General features: G+C 37.6%; 1 protein-coding gene across 2 annotated transcripts in view; it reads right to left on the minus strand.

The window, feature by feature from the left end:
* Positions 1-757: 757 nt before the first annotated feature.
* Positions 758-22,882, minus strand: part of hltf (helicase-like transcription factor) — a 74,133-nt gene continuing 52,008 nt past the window's right edge. For both annotated transcript variants that reach the window (XM_028794695.2, XM_028794696.2), the window contains 10 exons: positions 19,715-19,853; positions 16,603-16,738; positions 11,380-11,559; positions 10,606-10,730; positions 9,250-9,428; positions 7,809-7,925; positions 4,100-4,212; positions 1,316-1,496; positions 1,008-1,088; positions 758-921 (listed from right to left, as the gene is read on the minus strand). In XM_028794695.2, the coding sequence (XP_028650528.2) occupies positions 778-921; positions 1,008-1,088; positions 1,316-1,496; positions 4,100-4,212; positions 7,809-7,925; positions 9,250-9,428; positions 10,606-10,730; positions 11,380-11,559; positions 16,603-16,738; positions 19,715-19,853 (1,395 nt within the window). In that variant the 3' untranslated portion in view covers positions 758-777. The remainder of the gene's footprint in view (positions 922-1,007; positions 1,089-1,315; positions 1,497-4,099; positions 4,213-7,808; positions 7,926-9,249; positions 9,429-10,605; positions 10,731-11,379; positions 11,560-16,602; positions 16,739-19,714; positions 19,854-22,882) is intronic.

Here is a 22,882-nt window from a genome sequence, read left to right on the forward strand (position 1 = left end):
ACTCCTGCTTATTTGCTGTGTAGACTTTTAAAAGCATTAATGTTTTCATCCCATTTTTGTCACTGGAAAAAAATGAAAAACTAGACTAAAAATAGGCAATACTATTAGTACCAATGACTTGAGTATCATCCTCTTTAGCAGCGAAGCACTGGCAAATGTTCCTACTTGGTTTAACCTTGTTAAAGTTTTTAATTACAAATTTTAAATGCACTAAATGTGAGCAAATCTCAATGTGCCAGTAGCAAACCATATATTCAATTATGACATCAAGAGCAGGTATGAAAATCTAATGTGTCAATTTAAAGGCTTCTATCAAAGTGAACAGAGTAAAATCCTATAAAAGGAAGAAAGTTTAGAAATGGACAGGAAAATTTTTTTTGAGTAAAATTAGCCTTTTTAAGTACCATGGTCAAAACCACCATTCCAATTTAATGGCTCACTTTTATAAACCTATCAAAAAGCACATTTAAAGAAACTACAATATTTAGCCATTCTGATTTGAAAGCATTTTTATTTACATGGTGTTAAGCTTTGCGATTTAATGTTGAGTATTCACACAATTATACCTGCACACTTAATATGTACCACCTTTGCTGCTGGCTTTAACCCATAGTAAGCCTTGTTTTCAATTTGGTTTTATAGCCTGAATTAATAATTTACAGGTCCTTTTTAAGCTGTTACTCCTCCTTAACAGTTTAGGATTATTTAACTCAAATTAGAACAGCATGATTTGGAAAAAAATGGTTTAAAAAAAAAAAAAAATTAAAGGTTACTTGTTTACAAATCCATGAGGGTCTTGATTTCTTCAATTCTTGCTTGTCTGCCCTGACTAGTTTTGTTTGCAAGTGCTCTTGTTGCAAGATCACGTTTTTTTTCCTGCATTTTCATCATATTTTCTTCAACTGTGTCTTTCACTATGAACTAGATGGCAAATAAGAAGCCATTTTAGCTACATTAGCAATATAAAAGGAAGAACAATACAATATACAAACCTTTCATAACACTACCTTTGTAATAATGACTTCTTTCATTTGGCCCAGCCGGTGGCACCTGTCAAAACACTGGTCTTCTGCAGCAGGATTCCAAGCCTTTAAAAAAAAAAAAAAAATTTAAAACGACTGCCTCTGTTAATACAGTAGTATAAATGCTTCTAGGGATCTAAAATGTGACCTTGCCTTTTGTGAACCACTGGCACTGTTGTGCACTAAACAAAGTGACTAGCTGTGTGGTCAGTATTAATGACACCGTGCCACACGTTATATATATATATATATATATATACACACACACACACACACACAAAGTGTCTGCTTACAGGATCCATCAGGAAAACTCTTGAGGCGGCTGTCAAGTTCAACCCAACTCCGCCTGCCTTCAGTGACAGCAGCATGACAGTTGGTGATCCGGGATGGCTGCTCTGAAACGACTTTATTGCTGTGGTTCTTTTTGACTGGCTTAATGATCCATCAAAGCGTGTAAATATAAATCCAGCATTCCTGTGCAAATAGGAAAAAAATAAACGGTATAGAAATGGTCATCAATTTGTTAAGATTGTTTTAAATCAGTACTCTAAATAGACTGGATGCATTTATTAATTACTCATTTTAACATGTCCTCTATAATGTCTTATGGAATGCAATTAAACAGAGCATTAATACATCAATTGCAAGCTTCACATTAGAATTTAAAAAATTGTGTTTAGATCCAGCATGTATTAGTAGTTTGAGGAAGTCTTTTTAAAACAACCATCCAAAAAAAAAAATGTGCAGGTTAGATTAACTGCTAATTCTAAGTAGGTGTTGTAATGGACTGACCCTGCTTCTGCCTCAAGTAGATTATATTAAGTGGGTGTGTGAATCTCCTATGGCAAAAAATCAAAGCTGACAGTAGAGGTGTTAAGGTTTATGCAGCTCGAGTTTGGTTACTTGCCCTTTAGCAAATGTAGCTGCCGGGTGTGCTTTTTAACAGCAGAAATCTGCGTTATTTTTAATTTACAAATACATTCAGTTGAATGATTTTGCTACTGCTAATGTAAAGTCTGTTTTGAGATTCCATTTTCTTTCAGGTCGCAATGCCAACTGGTAATGTAAAAGGACAAAGCATTTTTGTCATGCTGAAATGTATTACTGCAGACATTTTAATGCACTGACATAGGCAGCTAAATGTTTTAGTTTAGTCCGTCAGATACTGCAGTACAATGAAACACCTCACAAAGGAAACAAATACACATAAAATAGTAATGAACTACTATGACCATAATTACAACACATTTAACAGGCTCAAAGTTATAAATGTATATGTAGTTTCAAGGTTTCATTCTTATGTTAAAGGCTGGAACTAGGCGTTTTATATTTCTAAATACTTGTCATAGACTACAAGAGGCAACAAAAATGCCTGTCTGTCTGCATTTCCAAATGATGCAAGGTAATTGTTCTTGAATGGTGAAAAGATCTTTTGTAAAAAAATTCATTACCTACCTGTAAGACCCTGAGTTCGGCCATACTGTTAGAATTATTTATCTTTCTGTAGCACATTTCTACACAAGTCTGTTAACAAACTTGAATGTGGAATTCTAGCCATGCCTGGCCAGAGTCATAACTGAACATGAAGTAAAGCAGGGAGCTAAGCACATATGGGCAAGTCCTATGCTGACAATCAATGCAGGTAACATGGCCCTGAAACCTACCTGCTGTGTTTTAGAGACTGCTGCCACCTTCCAGATCAATATAACAAACTTTGCAAATGCACTTCATTTTGAATGAATATGTACAAGATCAATATACAATTGGTTCCATTTGTTTTGTTTTTCCAATTGGAACACAAGCAGATGAAGTGACCTGCTTATAGTTAAATGGTGATAGTGGGATTTGTACCCATACCCTCAGGTTTTGAAGTCCAAAGCCTTAATCACTATGGCAAAAATAGTGGCAAATGGCAAAATAAAAATATTTATTTTTAATAAATATTTAAAGCCTACTCTTTAAAGTTGTCAGCTGACATACTAGCTACTCATTCCCCATTTTCTGAAGCAGCCTTTTTTCCATTACAGGGTCAAAAGAGACTAGAGTCCATCCCAGCAACAAAATCCACAAGGCAAAAACCACTTGTAGCTGGCATTTCAGTGTACTGCAGGGCACATTCCCTTCCCAGTAGGAACCCAACATGCACTTCACATTGTATGTGGTAGAACACTAGATTAGTAGTAGCAGCAGTACTGTCACATGTACAGAGTACTCTGAAATTCTTACTTGCATGTCTGACCAACATGATACAGGTCTCTACACTGCAGAGCCAAGAAAGCAAGAAGCGATGATGCTTTTGAAACAGAGTGCAATTATTGTTGGCAACTTGCCATTATTTTTGCTTTCTGTGCCATTCATAATTTTTAAATCTTTTCCATCTAGAGTTCTGTACTCGAAGTAGTGTGTTACATGGCTGCAAACCACTAAACAAACAATTCAAATCTTTATTACCCAGTTGTCATAGTCTGATGGCAGAATATAAGCAACCCAGTGCTTGTCCTCTGTCATCACATACTAGTAGATCTTTGTGTAGTTAAAAAGTGGGAGTGGGGGGGTGGGGAGTCCGAAGGATATGCAAGGCATTGTATTAGCTAGTGTCATGTAACATTTCTCCAAGTCCAACTATACTTAAAAGGAATTGCTCTTTTCTCACGTTATTTCAGCAGACAAGGCCTATTCCAAAAATGCTTGACAGTAGAGTACAGCTCAGTTATTTTTATAGATAAATCAAAAATATGAATATAATACTGTATGTGAGGGCTGTGAAACACTGAATTTGGTAAGAAGAGATCATCAAACCCTGTACATTATGGTGACAGTGCATACAACATTCTTGAGACTGACCTACAGTATCTTTGGTAGCAGGAATTCAACTGCCAGTTCTGCGGTCTGAAGTCAAAGCTGACCTACTAGGCTACTTTATACAAGTTCAGTGACTGCATAAAGTGCTAAATCCAGCTGTGTGAAGCTGCAAGGCTTTAATCCCACACACAATTCAAAAGTGGATAAAGCAGATTAGATTGTTATATGATGCAAACAGAAAAAGATGGCATAAGGTACAGTACATGAAAGGATACCTTAGTGGAATTTCAATTAGTGACAGAAATGCAGTAAACTGAGACACCACCAGACTCTTCACCCCAGGGTCTTCATTTCGCAGTTTCAGAAGTTCATGCATGAGTGCATCAACCTGAAAAACCACAGAGAATTGTACACTCTTTAGAAATAACAGTAATGGAGCTTAAAATGCACAGACGTGTCTTCCTTAAAAAAATATAAAATTTGTGTCAAGAATAATAAATGTTAAAAACTAGCCGAAGTACTCGCCATTGCCCGGGTATCTTTGTATAATGGGGTAAAGTAAAGAAAGCAATTACTTGTTTTTTAAATGCTGGCCCTTTTATAATTGGTGACTGAAATACAAGTGTCCAATCCATCATCCATATTCCCCCTCTGATAAGTTCCAATGTCTCCACTCTCATGAGTTAGTCAAGAAATTGTTCTTTTTGTGCATGATTAGATTCTACAGTTGTCACCTCCTTGCTGGGCTGCAACCATGAATGGTGCTTGTTTTTGCTGGTTTAGTGTGATTTCACAAATAGATGTTAAATCTCACATTAATAAACTGGATGGCTTATTGAATTATTGAATCCATGTACCACAGAAAGCATCTAGGAGAGTTGGGGTTCACAGGCATTGTTGCAGGACTCCATATTATTACAGGAGGCAGCACCAATGGTGCTATTTTGATAATGTTATACAGATGATTCAAAGCCAGTTCATTCATTGATTTGATACTACTACAAATCACAACTCTGTATTGGCAAAATTATACATGCCTCGTCATAAAATGGACTTGAATAAATGTGTACCATTAAGAAAAAGGTAAAAGATACTAACGCTGCCCTCAGTCATTCTCTTTCTACCTTATCTGAACCGCGCCTCGGCGTGTCTTAAAAATTGTATTACATTTAATTCATTCCAGCTAGGAATGATATGCATGTGTACAACAGAGTTGTATTTATTTTTATTTCTTTATTTAGTGTCACCAGTTCATTTTGGGGATACTGTCACATATAGACAGTGCAATGAAATTCCTATCTTCATGCTTGACCAACACAGAGCAGGCCACCACTACCCTTATCTGGCAGTCCAAATCTGGCTCCATACATTAGTTAAAATATAGTATCATAGAATAACTGGCAGTGGTGAACAAAACAGCTGAGTTTCCTTTCACATACGGTTTTGCAAGACTGAAACTAAACTTTGTTTTGCATGTAACTTCACAACCGCAAAACACACCATAGTGTATTGGAGATTTAAAAGATTTTTAAAGAGTGGAAAAAAAGGAACATTGCTCCTCAAGGGTTTGGCAACACTGTACACACCTCTTTTGGACCTGACTATCTCTCTATTAAAAAAAAAAAAATTTTGGAAGGGAGACTAGGTAGACAAGACGTGATCTTCTCGGAATACAATTTGACGTCCCGCGAGAGACACTTTAACGTCACGCGAAACAAGGCAATGAGACAACATTTAAAACAAGTTCACGGACATCTAACCTAGCAGTTGTTGGAATGTTTTTGGCAGACACACTTCATGTGCTCCCAGCTCTTAAAACAACGACAAGCGACCTGCAGAACATGCACCTCGCCAGCAGCAGCAAGCCAGAAGATGATCCGACCACTTCTCCTTAGCATGCGTTCAGCCAAACCCCCCAACCCCCCCTTCACAACACATGCGGCAAAGATGTGAAGTGGCAAAAAGACAGCTACTGTACAGGCTTTGAAATGATTGACGCGCAGCGCGACAAGCAGAATATGCAGCTCACCAGCAGCAGCAACAAACCAGCAGATGATCCAACCGCTTCTCCTTAGCGTGCATTCACCTGCCTCCCCTTCACAACACGAGCAGCGTTATACGTCCTGCGAGAAAGAGATTTAACCACGCCCGGAGCCGGAAATAAAGGACAAGTACAGTATTGTTTTTACAAAAGTTTTAAAGTAAAACTGAAAATAATGCATATGTAACAATTCCCATGAAAATAATCTCTTTAAATCGTATATCCGGTAAACCAAACCCAGGGGTGGGCGAACGAAGCGCCCTAGTTTTTTTAGATGTAAATAAACCTTATCAACATGACTAAGGACAACACACTGTGCCGGCCAGAGTGGACACAGCTGTCATCACCACCTTGAACCCGTGACTATTGGTAGCCTTTTCCAAGGATAAACCAGGCAATGAGGACACAACACAGCAAGAGGCTGGTGTAAGAAAATATTCACTGCTTTTTATTCTCCAAAAAATGAGTAAGTAGATTCAATAACAAAGTGCAGTGCAATGTATTCTATAATAAAATCCAGGGTCTCAGTAAGGTTAAAATCCATATCTTGTCTATGTGCCCATTCAGTTGCTATGTCTCTACTATCCAATAGATGGCACATCACAAAACACAAGCACTGCTTTTAGGAATCCTGCACCAAATGGTATGTAACAAAGACACAGCAACCAGACAGACACACTGCAATGCAGATGTTAACACTGAGGTCAACATCGGCCAGTCGCACAAGGGTAGCACGGCTAGTCAATAAATAATCCAATAAAATCAAGGGTAAAAATTCAAGGTTAAAACACAGGACCCTTTCATTAACACCACAAACCTCAGTGCCTTCTCCTATATTTGCACCTCTGCTGTTCACCACCATGGTCTGTTTCAAAGCAGTAGTCTCCTTCTGGCCTGCTACAATCCCGACTTGTCTTCTGATTTCACCTTCAAACTTTCTTTCAACACAAGCCCAGCACATCTTTCGCCCTCATCTCACTCAGTTCTTGCAGCAGGGCTGAGACACCAACAGCTGCGGTCCCTCTCTCCAGTTCTTATCCCTGCCACCTCAGGCATTACATGCTGAGGCACTTGCGGACAGATTTCTATCTTCCTGCCACCTGACGTCAGTCCAGCAGGATTCTTGGAGCACTCAATTTCTCCCGCTACTCCAGCATATTCAATGGAAGCAATCCACCCATGGAGCTCTTTTATATAAAAAAAAACCCAACCTGCCACATACCCCTATGCACGTCATCACACCCATGATAAGGTAAAAAGATCTATTCTTAGACAAAAGCTGTAATCTAACAAGGCAATGAAATTGTGATCTTAGATGAGATCCTGCTTTGGCCCATACAAAATTTTGAGCATTCTGATAAAGGTGTCTTCCCATTAGACCCAGCACATTCCTGCTGCCTGGTGGGACTTGTAGTCCTTGCTTAGGCACTAGTTTTTGGGGTGTCTATATGACAACCCACTTCTTTGATACACCAAATAGCCTAAAGTCGGTCCAAAAGCAACACACTTCCAAAATTTGTTCAGCTATTTTTGAGTAACTGGTAAACAAACATACAAACAGATTACAATTTTATTTATATGGATGAGAGAAGTAAGCAATGGTTTATTATTTAAATTCCAGAAATTCACATATATTTGAAATTATTAGAAATATACTGAATTTGAAGGTTAAAAAAACATATGTCTAGATAAACACTATTTACAGTTGTGAAATAGAATATAATACATTTAACAAATACATTCTAGTATTCTGAATTTGACAATCTGTGCTATATGCGTAGTCAGTTAGGGTGAAGTAAGGAATATGAAACTGAATTTGATAAACAGGTAAATCTAAAAAGTTTACAAGAGCAGTTTTTCAAATATAGTAAATGCATAAAAAGAGAACCAAAGTCTAAAAACAGGCAAAACTGCACAAACTTTCCTTTCAATATGTACTGTACCTTGGAACTGGGAAGCCACTTGCTCTTGATTTCGGACTCTGCTTCACTCTTTTCTTCAGGAAATTCAACAATCTCATTAATGTTGATGTCTGCCCGACAAAGAGGACACTTTGCATTCTAATATAATAAAGATAATTGTGTACAGCGAATACCAAGTCAAGAAATGCCAGTAGGATTTTAAACAGTTAAGGATTTAACCTACAATGCTGAGTGCTACCTTGACGTCAGCATCCCAGTCATAGATTTGAAAACTAAAGGAAAATGCCTTCAGTTCAGCAGGATAAACCCTCCAGCAGAGATAAGAGATATGAAATACATGTATGAGCAAAGTGGATGGTTGTCCTTTTATACTATGTCTAAGTCAGCAATTACCACAGTTTGCTTACACACACAGTTCTCTTTGCTCTGCCACTTGAATCCCTCTCTTCTTGCATATCTGCTTATACGCATCTGTGTGTGTTGTTTATAGAGCACACACACAATCAATGTGAATAAGATGCAAGAATACAAAAACTTGGAGGTATGCAGAGTGCTCTCTGGGTTTGGCCACCCAGAAAGATGTCTAAATTATATAATTGGGTCTGTAGTGAGGAGTATGGATCTGCATATTTGGAGAGCATGAACTGACCATAAGCCTATAACTTTTTCACTTTGTGGATCAGCTTCAGCTCACCGGTTTAAAGCTAAAATTTGGCTGATCTGCAGTGGGTGTGGCACCAGGTTGTAATACTACTGTTAGAAATGGAGTCTGTCTTCACCAGAGTTGATAAATTTAGTGGGGGAATGTATAAACGTGTTTAAAAAATGAACATATGTGATGTGATGCTATGCAACTGTCATGCTCTGAAGTATGGCAACATTAGTTTTGTACAATGGGCTTTTTTCCACTTTGTGTGCCAAGAGTTGAGGTTGGCAGTGTGCACTGATATAGCACGTTGTGTCGCACCCACCACACAACAAACCATCTCAGTATCCCAAATTAGGAACTGAGCATGGTAACTGATGAAGGTCACATTTTCCGGTTCTAGAAGCTGGGGCACCAAAATGTGTTCCAATCTTCTACACACAATTGTGATTTAGAACATTTACACAGTGTGCAAGAAGAAACATTACAGGAACATCTATTATACAAATAGTGAAAAATGAAAAACATTTATGGAAATGTACTCAAGAATTTTTCTATCACACATAGTTCCCGAGTTGTATTTTTTCAGGCTGTGTATTTACTATATAAACATTTACTAAGGTGTACAGGTTTATTAAATTTAAAATTGGGATTAACAGTTTTTTATTGCTGTTTGTGAACATTTTATAACTTTCCATTAAATAGTAACAATAAGTCACAAAACAAGTCTGTTCTGCCAGAGTTTGCAAGAATCTCAGGCTTTATTAAAACATTTGCACACAAACAGACATCTGTAATAAAAAGTAAATGGCATACCTTTTCTGTTCGTATGACTTGGCAAATACAAAGCTTGCAGTAGACATGTGCACAGTAAGTAATAACAGGCAGCCTTAGGGAATCCAGGCAAATTGCACATTCTTCGTCAGAGCCAGAACTCAAAACTAGGTTCATTTTATTAATTAAAGAGTCACGAAGCTCCAAGGGTGTGGCATCTCCTAGTGTGTTACAAAAGGTTAATTAGTTAGTAGGTAGAAAATTCAATCTTCTGCAAAGGGCATACAAATAAAAGGGAACACTATTACTGTACAAATAAAATATATAATATTCTCAATGTGTTTAAAAAGTGCCCCGTACGTCTGTTAAACCTAGGGCACCAACACAACAGAATAATGAAGGATTTGTCTAATTGTTCTAGTGAATGAAAAGAAAATGAACTGTTTATGTAAACCAGACACTCCTAATTCTGGATCACTCCAAAGTACCGAAGTCACCATACTGGTCTTCCTTCTGGTGCCAAAGCTACTGAAACCTTATCATACATATTTTTTATTTTGTCCGGATATCCTCTTACATATCTCTCTGACCACCAGAGTGGCATGAGCTTTATTGTAGTATTGGACCCAGCCACCCCACTCCTTCCCATCACAATAATTCTTGGCATCCATATCAATTATGATTAATCTTTACAGTAGAATACCCCTTTGAAAATGCTACTACATTGTTACTAATCCTAAGGAGAAAATGGTAAAGTGGGCCTCTTTAGTCCCAATTTCATATCCTATTTCTTGTGAGGGGATACTCCTAACTTATTTTGGAGTTTACGACTTTCAGAGTTCTTGTTAAATTATTACAGGCATATGCACATAGCTGACTAACAATGAAAGTCTTAACCAGAAGCCATCCACTTTTAGAAACCATCAACATTCTTAACCAGAAACCATCAACTTAACCATCAACTCAACTTAAGCTTTTATCCAGTGTGGTATTCCACCCTAAAATGACACTCAGAACCCTACTGCTTAAACCTCACACTCCTCTAAAAGACACAAAAAAACGTTAGCGCTGGCATCCTATTAGTCAGCACAATAAAACCAGCATTACTATGACATGGCAAACATGTTACTAAATGAGCTAAAGAAAATTAACACATCCTCATTTTTTACACAATGAGCACATCTTGTTGCACAATTGTCTTTGCCCATCATGCAAAAATATTATGAAGAATGCAAAGGCTAATCTTCTGCCTGAACTTAAACAAACAAATTCTTTTCAAATTTGACAATACCCATTTAGAAGTACATTGGCAGCAGTTGTGTTGTTTTAACTTTCACATTCATTTTCCTAAAGAGATCACATTAACGCAGATGATAGAAATTGTTTTGTCACACTGACCTGTGGAAACGTTTGTATTAGTCGAGCTGCCAAGCAACAGAGGATGGCAACATAATTGACGGAGACGTAGCAAAATGACTAAAACATCAGCATAGTTTGTCAAAACAGTCCCTTCATTAAAGTATCTGAAATTACAGACAAAAGTAATAGATGAGAAAGGTTTCATGCTGAAAAGGTAAATAGCATTACAGGTTTATAATCTCTTCATATTAATTTATTATGTGCACCTCCAGATATATCTGCAAAGAATAAAACCATTGAAAAATGCTAAACTTTTCCTGAACATTTAATTGTGTCACTACTATTTTCAAGTTAAATTTTTACTTTTTAAAATTATGAAACATATTACAGAACTAAAGATTCATTTTATGAATCCAAATAAAGAGTTCTGGAGAAGTATCATTCATTAATTTTTTGAATTCCCAAGCATATCAACAGCACTTGGAAGGCACAATCTTATTCCCACACATACCCACAACTCACATTTATAGCCCAGGGTCCATTTGTTAGGGATATGTATAAAATGGAAAGTGATAAATTCAGAGCCTTAATAATGATGTGAGTTTGTAGCACTAACAACCACACAGTGATTGGGTCATCAGTGATTCATAAATGTGTTGATCTGTGCTATATATAATAACTAAAGATGTATAACTGACTTCACAAATGCAGCAGACACAACTAATATTCACTGGGATCAAAGTGAGGTTAAAAAAATTTATTAATGATGATACATTTTAATGAAATGCAATATAAAAGCAATTGCCACTTTACCTGCCAATGACAGTTCTGCTTTCATTCTTGATGGATTCATAGATCTGTTTTTCCTCCTCAGACAATACAACATGTTGGACAAACACCTTACGTTCTGGTAAGTCCACCACTGGACAGCCTTTAATTTTTGTTGATTTAGTCCTTCTTAATGTTATACTTTTAAGTAAAGCCTGCAATCGTCTGTAGAAAAAGGGGCATACTTAGTGATGAATTCTCTGTTACAATTTACAGCATTAAAGTCCAAAATTTTACTGACTCCATCAGACATAATTAAATGAACTTTAATAAACAATAAAAAGTACAGTTATCTAATGAACATTCTAATAGTTTTTAAAAACAAAAAATCAGTCTGAAAAAATACAGATTAAAAATATTTTGCTTACACGGACTAAATAAATAACATCATATTTCTGTACACTTCTAATTATATACTTAAAACCTACATTGACAATTTGGCATATTTCTGTATAAAACAGATTTCCAAGAAGCTATATGTTACAACTTTACATAAATAAACAATTCTAAATGCACTTCACAACTTATAGCATTAATGCAATTGTTTCCCCTACATATACTGCGAAGTCTGTGTTACACAAATCAGAAGCTGTTTCAGCTTAAATATTGTACATTTTATTTTGGTTATTAATAATTGTTGCCTGTTTGGCAGAGTTTGTTTAATATATTTTGTTTCAAAACAATCTGCTGTTCTTTCTTGCTTGCTGATAAAAATATTGCAGCAGGTATTTTTTAAAGAGATGTAAATGGTTTGCTAATGAATCTAAAGTATTTAAAAAAAAAAAAGTAAAGGGATGGTATATAAATATATGAAAAACAGAGTGTCCAGAAGACTGCACCACATTTTAAATCAATTTTAACAGACAGGCTGATTTAATATTCATTAAAAAAAAAATGGAGAAAGAAAAAAAATAATGCCAAATGTCTTTCTCAGAAGACCACAAGCCATTTCATTGGGAAAATGCAATTTAGAAAAAGCAGCCGAAATGAAAGGCTGTGTTGAAAGGTTTACCTTTGACAAGGAGCTCATGTCTATTGGTTAAAACATAACCTTGACAGAGTACACTGGAGAAATATTGGAGAAAATAGGGTAGTGAGAAATGACAGGTGGTTCATTACCATTTGCATTAATAAAGGAGAAAGAAGGGGAGGAGGATAAGAAGAATCAGAATGTGACAGACAATGAGAGAAGACTGGAGAGGACTATAAAGAATAATAAACATAATCTGCGGTGGGCTGGTGCCCTGCCTGGGGTGTGTTCCTGCCTTGCGCCCTGTGTTGGCTGGGATTGGCTCAGCAGACCCCCATGACCCTGTAGTTAGGATATAGCGGGTTGGATAATGGATGGATGGATGGATGGATGAACGTAGTAAATGATACCAGGACAACTGGAAGAATCAATTAGTCATGAATTTTACAGTGAAAAAGAAAATAAGGTAAAGATCATGGAAGATCTTCTGTTTCAAAAAGAAAATGAGGTAAATAGAATAGAAAGGCAGATCTTCTGATCACTTATGTTTTCTGCTAAGCAGCTTAAGGCCGGGTTTATACTTCACGTGACGCGACGCATGCTGCAGCGGATGCTCCTGCTACGCAAGCGTTGTAGTGTTTATACTTGCGCGCGTACTTTACATAAATCTGGAGGAATCCACCAGGTGGCAGTGCGACAACATGTTCAGCTTCTCTGTGTTATGAATTGCCTAGAACACCCGATTAGACACCTTACCGCAATATCTTTAAAAAGAAAGTTTAATGATTAAATCCATCAATCCAGGGATGTGTCCATTCCAGCAAGCATTGGGCACGAGTGAGAAATAATCCCTGGACGAGGCCTCAGCTCATCGCAAGGTGAATACAAGCACACACATATACTAGCGTCATTTTAGCGGCACCAAATCCCCAAATCTGCATATGTTTGGAAGGAAACTGGAGCACAGTGTGGAATCCAATCAGGGAATGACTCCCTGCGAGACAGCAGTGCTACCGCTCCACCACCGTGTCACCCCCCATGTGTGTAATTATTAACAGTATTCATTATTTAAACGAAATTAACGACTTATCTGTAAAATGTAACATACACACTGTAATGCATTTCATCATGAAAGTGATATCAAGTATAAATCTAAAGATTCTAAATGTGCAGAGAGTTGGAATATCATACATTTAATGTGTTCTGTGTGGTGATCTATTGCTGCTTGCCGTAGCGATTAAAAACTGGGATGACGTTTACGATGGTCTGCTTTAATGATAAAGTAAACTACGATGTTAAAGTGGACATTTCGAGATTAAAGCCGAAATTTCCACTTTAATCACAAAATACACATTTTCACCATGTCCTTAATTTTTTTTCTCTGTGGCTCAAATACAGCGCTGAACATTATGTTGCTGTTGTGAAGATGCAAAAACAAAACAAAAAAAAGGATAGCACAAAAGATGGTATGTGAGACTTTTAAAATTAATCGTGTCATTACGATCGGGAATATACGACGCTTGAATAGAAAAGCACCACGAATGCATCTGTATGTTGGCATTTTGCTTCACCACATCGAAAAATTCATCAGACATCGAAGCTCGCACATCGATCCCCGTAGGATCTACACGGAGGCTTTCTGTCACATGTAGATAGTAAACAGAGACTCTGGAATAATAACCTCTAAACACATGTGCTAGTCCTTCTTCTGGTTGTTCTTCTATATGGTTGTGAAATACAAAACATTGCCTTTAATCTTGAAGTCATACTATGAAGTCCACTGCCAAATTACTATATTATAACCATTGCCAACCAATATCATACCCACTGAATATATTTCAGAAGTGTAGTGTATACAATCTACCATTGCAGCGATAACACAAGACAGAACACTGTAGTGCACACTCACAAACATACTCATACTGGGTCAATCTAGATTTTCCAAGTAATCTAACCTGCACATCTCGAAGAGGAAAGCCTAAAAAAAACTCACAAAGACTTTGAAGAATGGGTAAACATCACAACAGCAATACTCATTCCTGAATTCTGATGCTCTTGAGCAGAAGCACCATTGCAACATTATGTCACCTGTACTCATCTGGTTTAACACTAGAATTACCAGAGCCTACGAAAAAACTCGTAAATCCGTCCCACCTTAAATCGCGTCTTAAAGCCGTTTGCACATCTCCGCCAGAGTCTTTTGTCATCTAAATGTGCTGATAAACAAAAGCTAAGCAGCCAGCTATTCCATCCCCCCACCGACTTAGAATGAACTCCTAGCTCATGCCTTGCCTTGATTTGATTATTTGGGATTGAAGTGGAGTTTTACAGTGGAAATAATTCGAGCGTTATTTGGAATACACGCATTTCATGTGTGTTCCGTTTCTACAGTATAGTAGTAGTCTGTGCAAACACATTTTTAAAACAGAAACGTTTTTCATATTCTAATAGTAAATGACAAAATGTAGGCATAAACTATATAACGTATGAAGCCTGAAGTCCATATATCAAAGAAACACTTTCACAAAAGGTACAAATAAGAGAACACGTGCGCTTTTCTTCAAAAGTATAACTGCACAAAAAAAAAAAGCCGCGTTAGCATACCACATTGACACTCTTACTACAACTGTTGTGGTGGTGTAATGGTATCAGCTCCTGACTGGGAGTCAGAGGGTGGTGAGTTCAATCCCGCATGATTCTTATTCTTACATTTTTAGAATAACAACATATTTTTCATTTCAGTCTGTAACAGCCGGTGTAACTTATGATACTGGTAAAGGTTAGCTTTTTTTTTTTTTTTTTTTTAATTCACTTTTCATTCTCGCAGTCGATGCATACTAACGCCCCCCCCCCCCCCCCCCCCAAAAGGGTTCTGACACATAAACGCTGGCGAAGCTGCCTTCTTCGTATCTCACATAAAATTTTCACACCTGATCTGACGCTGTTCGTTTTCAAATAATATTGCATTAGTGCGATGAAGTTTTCACATATATTGTCTCTCTCAGGTGTGTAATAGAAACCACAGCATAGAGAGAAGTGAGTACATTGCTTCTTACAGGAAAAGGTGATGGAAAAAGTGCATTGGTACGAGAATGCAGTCACGAGTATACTGCAGTCTTTATGTGAAAACAGCATAAATAATGTGAAATCATTCTCTCCTCTGCATGTCCTGGAGTACAAAAGAAACAGCATACAGCAACATGTGGGGACTGGCAGGAACACTCAATAACACTGAATAAAAAGAAAATCAAGTGACGGTGAGATACGAAGGAAGGCAGCTTCGCCAGCGTTTATGTGTCAGAACCCTTTTGGGGGGGGGGGGGGGGGGGGGGGGGCGTTAGTATGCATCGACTGCGAGAATGAAAAGTGAATTAAAACAAAAAAAAAGCTAACCTTTACCAGTATCATAAGTTACACCGGCTGTTACAGACTGAAATGAAATTTATGTTGTTATTCTAAAAATGTAAGAATAAGAGCTGTGTGGGATCGAACTCGCCACCCTCTGATCCCCAGTCAGGAGCTGATACCATTACGCCACCGCGTCAGCTGTAATAAGGGTGTCAATGTGGCATGCTAACGCGGCTTTTTTTTTTTGTGCAGTTATACTTTTGAAGAAAAGCGCACGTGTTCTCTTATTTGTACCTTTTATGAAAGTGTTTCTTTGATATATGGACTTCAGGCTTCATACGTTATATAGTTTATGCCTACATTTTGTCATTTGCTATTAGAATATGAAAAACGTTTCTGTTTTAAAAATGTGTTTGCACAGACTACTACTATACTGTAGAAACGGAACACACATGAAATGCGTGTACTCCAAATAACGCTCGAATTATTTCCACTGTAAAACTCCACTTCAATCCCAAATAATCAAATCAAGGCAAGGCATGAGCTAGGAGTTCATTCTAAGTCGGTGGGGGGATGGAATAGCTGGTTGCTTAGCTTTTGTTTATCAGCACATTTAGATGACAAAAGACTCTGGCGGAGATGTGCAAACGGCTTTAAGACACGATTTAAGGTGGGACGGATTTACGAGTTTTTTCGTAGGCTCTGGTAATTCTAGTGTTAAATAAGGTATAAAATGTGTCAACATTAAAAAAAATGATACTAATGTGTACTTGACATTAGACATACACATTCACAGCTACCAAAAACAACATTAGCAGGGCTAGTGCTATATCTTATTTTTGTCTACATACTTAAAAAATGTTGATTATTAGATATTGCTGAGGTGTTACCTGAGACCTTCTTGATCCCCCAGCATAACTGGACGTTGAATGGTTCTGTTCCACCACTCCTTCACCTCGAATGGCTTCAGTTTGAGAAAACAAACTAAAGGCCAGATATCTTTTAAAGAGTTTTGAATTGGAGTACCTGAAAACATAGCATGACCACATTCATGTTTATTTCAAGTAGCTGTTCGCAATTCTGAGTATTATGAGTCTTTAGCAAACCAATTCTTTTCATCAAATTTCACATAAAAGTATATGAAAGAAAGAAGAGATGCAAGAGTTTTTATAAAAATATAAAATCTCTTTTGACTAAACACATTCATTGTAGAAGCTTAAAACTGTACAGTGCATAATCTTGTTTAAGTGAGCCTGTTACATACAGTATTTTATGAGCATGCACAAGACATCACTACTCGTATTCAAAAGACTGTATAGACATATAAACTAATAAAATAGTCTACATGAAATCAACCAGCACACAGACTCCTTTATCGTCCTTCCACAAGGAAGGCAAAATAACAAAAAGGAGGTCACTATACATCCCAGAAGAGCAGTTTGCTTGTAGCAACTTCAACCTAACAGAAAATCCCCATATCCATTTAATCCAACTGAGGGTCTTTTGGAGCCCATGTGGCAGCATTAGGTGCAAGGAAGGAAACAGCCCTGGATAAGGCATCAGTCGATCACTGGGTACACTCACACTCATAATCACACCCACACTCTTATGAGGCCAACTTAGAATTACCAATTAACTTAACTTTCACATTATTTAGGATGTGGGAAGAAAATCCACACAGACACGGGGAGAAAGTGTAGATCCCACAAAGACAATGACTAAGTATAGTAGGATTTGAAGCCAGGTTGTTGGATCCACAATGCAGTAAAGCTAACAACTGTGCCACTAGGCTGCTCTGTTATGCAGTTATCTCTATATATACAGTAATCCCTCCTCCATCGCGGGGGTTGCGTTCCAGAGCCACCCGCGAAATAAGAAAATCCGCGAAGTAGAAACCATATGTTTATATGGTTATTTTTATATTGTCATGCTTGGGTCACAGATTTGCGCAGAAACACAGGAGGTTGTAGAGAGACAGGAACGTTATTCAAACACTGCAAACAAACATTTGTCTCTTTTTCAAAAGTTTAAACTGTGCTCCATGACAAGACAGAGATGACAGTTCAGTCTCACAATTAAAAGAATGCAAACATATCTTCCTCTTCAAAGGAGCAAACAAATCAATAGGGTTGTTTGGCTTGTAAGTATGCAAAGCACCGTGGCACAAAGCTGTTGAAGGCGGCAGCTCACACCCCCTCCGTTAGGAGCAGAGAGAGAGAGAGAGATAGAGAGAGAGAGAGACAGATAAAAAAATCAATACGTGCCCTTTGAGCTTTTAAGTATGCGAAGCACCGTGCAGTATACTTAAAAGCTGCACACAGAAGGTAGCAACGTCAAGATAATCTTTCAGCATTTTTAGATGAGTGTCCCTATCGTCTAGGTGTGCGAACAGCCCCCCTGCTCACACCCCCTACGTCAGGATCACAGATAGTCAGCGCAAGAGAGAGAGTAAGAAAAGTAAGTTGGGTAGCTTCTCAGCCATCTGCCAATAGCGTCCCTTGTATGAAATCAACTGGGCAAACCAACTGAGGAAGCATGTACCAGAAATTAAAAGACCCATTGTCCTCAGAAACCCGCGAAGCAGCGAAAAATCCGCGATATATATTTAAATATGCTTACATATAAAATCCGCGATGGAGTGAAGCTGTGAAAGGCGAAGCGCGATATAGCGAGGGATTACTGTAATCTTCATTTGGATCTTGATCTTTGTCCGCGAATGAATTAGAAGAAGAAGCACTAGATGGCAGTAGAGAGACAGCTAAAACATAGGCATTGCATTAAGAATCTCCTCCAGGCTTATACTACTGAAGACTGTAGTACTCCAGTCACACCTCAAAACACAGACATTCAAACTAAACAAATTGTTGTGCTTTAAATTAACTAATCTTTATATATAATCTTCATTTGGATCTTGATCTTTGTTTGTCCGCGAATTCCACGCATGCGTAGACCACCTTCCAGTTTAGTACGTTGTTGTTACTCACGGATGTCAACAATGTGCCAGAATAATGAAAGGGGTGGTGGACAGTGTTACGCTGGTTAGCTCCTGAGGCCTGGTTAGAGAATGAGATTGCCGAAGATAAAAGGTACGTGCCTACGTAACATATGAATGAAAGAAAGACAGTGGGTAAAATGAATGACAACGTAACAGCACGTTCCGGAAATTATTATTGTTACGTTGTAGCCGGCGAGTGTTGCGCGTCTCACAGTTGTACCCTAGCTTGCTCACATGTCAGTGAAGTGATCCCTATTTATGCTTTAAAGAGCCTGGATACCTATGTGTCCCCCTTTTATAACCATTGCTCCGTGTATATTGCCTTACTCTTTGGATTGCCACAAAGCAACCTGCGAGACTGGAGAAAGGTTGAGAGGAGATCGTGAGAGGAAACGACAGCGTCGTGAAAACGAGACGGACTGTGAATGGAGAGAAGCAGAAATGCTCCTACACCACCACATAATTACTATTCGGACAGTGATTCCGAGTAGGCCATTCCTATCGAATCAATGTCCAAGGGTTTTGTTTTGTAATTTTGTTTTCCTTATAAAAAATCATAATGCTGTGCGACGAAGGGCCCAGTTCACAACTGGCAGCCGCATTTAAACAGTGAGCCCTTCACAGACAACTTTAACATGTGCAACGTAGTTTGGCGCACATGGCTAGTTCATGTCATAAATACTTACTTAGTTGTCACAACCCATTACAAATCAAGTGCTGCTAGTAACCATAGTACCTCTAGCAGATAACAGTACACATTTATTGGAAAGCTGTGTAATTATTAATACAGCTGTAATAAAGAATTAACATAAAACACCTTTAAAATCATTTAAATAAACATATTTCTAAAATGTCAGTTAATATTCTGCAATAAAATGCAAATGTAAGTTAATCTAAAAAAAAAAAAAAAAAAAAAACACTAGTCTTAGACCTACATGTAAATAACTCTGCTTTAATTTCTACAATACAAAGCAAAATGCACAATTTATAATTACTGATGTCCAGACCTGTTAAAATCCATCGTCTAATGGCTTTCAGCTCCAATACAGCTTTTGTCTGAAATGCACCTGGGTTTCGAATGACATGCCCCTCATCCAGTACTACTCTAAGCCAGTTAACTTGATGCAGCGGACTTGCATTTCCACTCTGTTCGATAAAAAAAAAAAAAAAAAAAAAAAGAAGCAAAGATAATGAAATTTGTGATTTTTACTGTTTCCACAGAAAAAAATCTCTCTCAAAATTCATTTGTGCAATAAAAAAAATCTATTTAGTCCCACAGAATGATTTTATATATATATATATATATATATATATATACACACACACACACACACACCCATATTGTGGAATATGGCCAGCCGTTCATCCTGGCCAATACCCCCAGGCCGCCAGGTGGAGCCCTTCTTGCAACATAGAGGTGCCCCGAGTTCCAGCAGGGCATCATGGACAGTGGAGTTTTACATCACAGCCCTGCTGGATACCATGGGGGCCTCCAGGGGACGCAGCAGGAAGGAGCAAGGACTTCTATTTCCCCTATAACCCGGAAGTACATCTTAGTCACAGCGACTGAGGAAATGACATACTTCCGGGATGAAAAAGAAGAGTTTTGATCTGACCCGGAAGTGCTAGGAAGTCACATGGACTGAGGGTTCAGAAGCACTTCTGGGTCAAGGACTATAAAGGACTTTGGGAAATCCCAGACGGACAAGCTGAGTCGGGAGGAAGGGTGGCAACGCGTCTGGGAGTGGAGGATTGATTACGTAGTGATTATTGATTTGTATATGAGTATTGTGGAGTGGATGGTGCTTGGTGCATATTATTGTCCTAATAAAATAAGTTATTGGACTTTTATCTGGTGTCTGGCGACTGATCAGAGGGTTCAAGGGAGCGATACCGCCCCCTATCTGTCACAGTGGCGTAGCAAAGCCCCCTGCTCGCTTTGTAAACCCAAAACCCATACATATATACACACTCAGCCACTTTATTAGGTACACCTGTTCAACTGCTTGTTAACACAAATATCTAATAAGTCAATCACATGGCAGCAACTCAATGCATTTAAGCAAGCAGACATTGTCAAGATGACCTGTTGAAGTTCAAGCTGAGCAACAGAATGGGGAAGAAAGGCGATTTAATTGACTTTGAATGTGGCATGGTTGTTGGTGCCAGACAGGCTGGTTTGAGTATTTCAGAAACTGCTGATCTACTGGGATTTTTACTCACAATCATCTCAAGTTTATAGAGAATGTTCTGAAAAAGGGAAAATATCCAGTGAGTGGCAGTTCTCTGGGCGAAAATGCCAAATATCTTGTTGATGCCAGAGGTCAGAGGACAATGGCCAGACTGGTTCAAGCTGATAGAAAGGCAATTGTAACTCAAAAATGCACTTGTTACAACTGAAGTATCCAGAAGAGCATCTCTGAACGCACAACATTTTGAACTGCTGAAGCAGATGGGCTACAGCAACAGGAGACCACACATGATGCCACCCCTGTCAGCTAAGAACAGGCAACAGAGGCTACAATTCACACAGGCTCACCAAAATTGGACAACAGAAGGTTGGAAAAGAGTTGCCTGGTCTGATGACCCTCAATTTTTGACAAAAATGAATTAAATCAGATAATTTATGGATCAAAAGTCATAAACTACAACTATTTTGTTTGTATGCCACTGTAATGTAAGCTTTATAAGCATCTTTATGATGGGATATAGTTAAGATGTGTCAACATTAATGCTGATTTGTAGCTAGCTCTAAGTCTTAAAAAATTGTTAACAAATCAAAGAAAGAATTTTATGGGAGGGAAACAGTTACTGTAATTTATTAAGAAATTAGAAGCCACTGCAGATTTACAGGACCAGACTCTTGTATGATGTTTAAATCAAGGCCTGACAAAGTGAAAAAATAACAGTATCACTCTTATCAAGTGAAAATCATTAATTACCAAAAGAGGTATTTTTTTAAAAAGTAAATCAGAATCTATTGGTTGTTATTTCTCTGACAACCATAATATCAGGAGTTATAATTTTAAAAGGACATATAAGGTTTAGTACAAGCTTTAAAAGTATTGGGTAGTTTCTCCAATTAAGTACAGGGAAATGGGCAGCAGTAGCCTAACTAGAGAGTATCAGGCAAAATGCATCAGTCAACTTGATGAAATATCAGTTAATTACAGGGCACAGCCACTTGCATTAGGTCAACTTATAGTTAGCCATAATTTCATATGCATGTATTTAAGATATGGAAGTAAATCAGACCAAGAAAACCCAGAAGATAAAAATCACATCACAGATATGTTAAGACTGGTTACCACTATCTTTACAAATTGAGTCACTGCACCAACCAACATTTATGATATTTAAAATAATTTGTTTACAAAATGTTATCAAAAAAAACTTCTTATATACAAACATCATAAAACAGACATTACAAAAAAAAGAAACATATTAATAGTAACAAATAATGGGGAATTTACACGTTCTTCTCATTTTACTCAAAGTTTCTTCCATAAAGTCAATCTACAAAAGATGCTTTCATGTTGTTAAGCTACTCAATATTGTGGACTGTATATTCGTGTATTGTCTGATGTAATGATGTCTCTCTTGAAAAGGCTTTGTCTACTGTTGCTGTACTGAGGGCTGGGCTAAAGTTTTCTGTAGACTTGAAATAGATAAGCAAGTGTCCAGACAAAATTAATGAGTGAATATGATTAAGCATGTTTCAGTAATAACCTTAAATTTCAAAAAGCAATGTTTGTTTTAGTGAGAAATGTGTAAGTGTTCTACAATTTTAATTTAAAGCAAAATTAAAAGCAGTCCTGTTGGCTCACATTACCACTGCCAATGGAGATAACAACTACCGAGTCATATTTGTTTTAATAAAGTTTCTGATTCACACCTCAAGATGAATGCTAAAAGGCCCTTTAGTAGAAGCAATGAACATACTGTACTGTTGGATATTAGTATGACTTACATCAGTGACTTTAAATATCGTAAGCATTTGTCAGTTGCTGCAAAAAATAAAACAGCTGTCAGCCACTGTGAGATTTTTTTCATCTGATGCAGAAACTTATAATAGCAGCTGCAAAAGCAGAATATGTACCGATAGGTATGATATTCAGTTACACTTGTCAGGTTTTTGTTCAAGACAATAAGCATGATATAATACTGAATTTAGT

This window comes from Erpetoichthys calabaricus, chromosome 2 (genome assembly GCF_900747795.2).
Source record: "Erpetoichthys calabaricus chromosome 2, fErpCal1.3, whole genome shotgun sequence".
Lineage (NCBI taxonomy): Eukaryota > Metazoa > Chordata > Cladistia > Polypteriformes > Polypteridae > Erpetoichthys > Erpetoichthys calabaricus.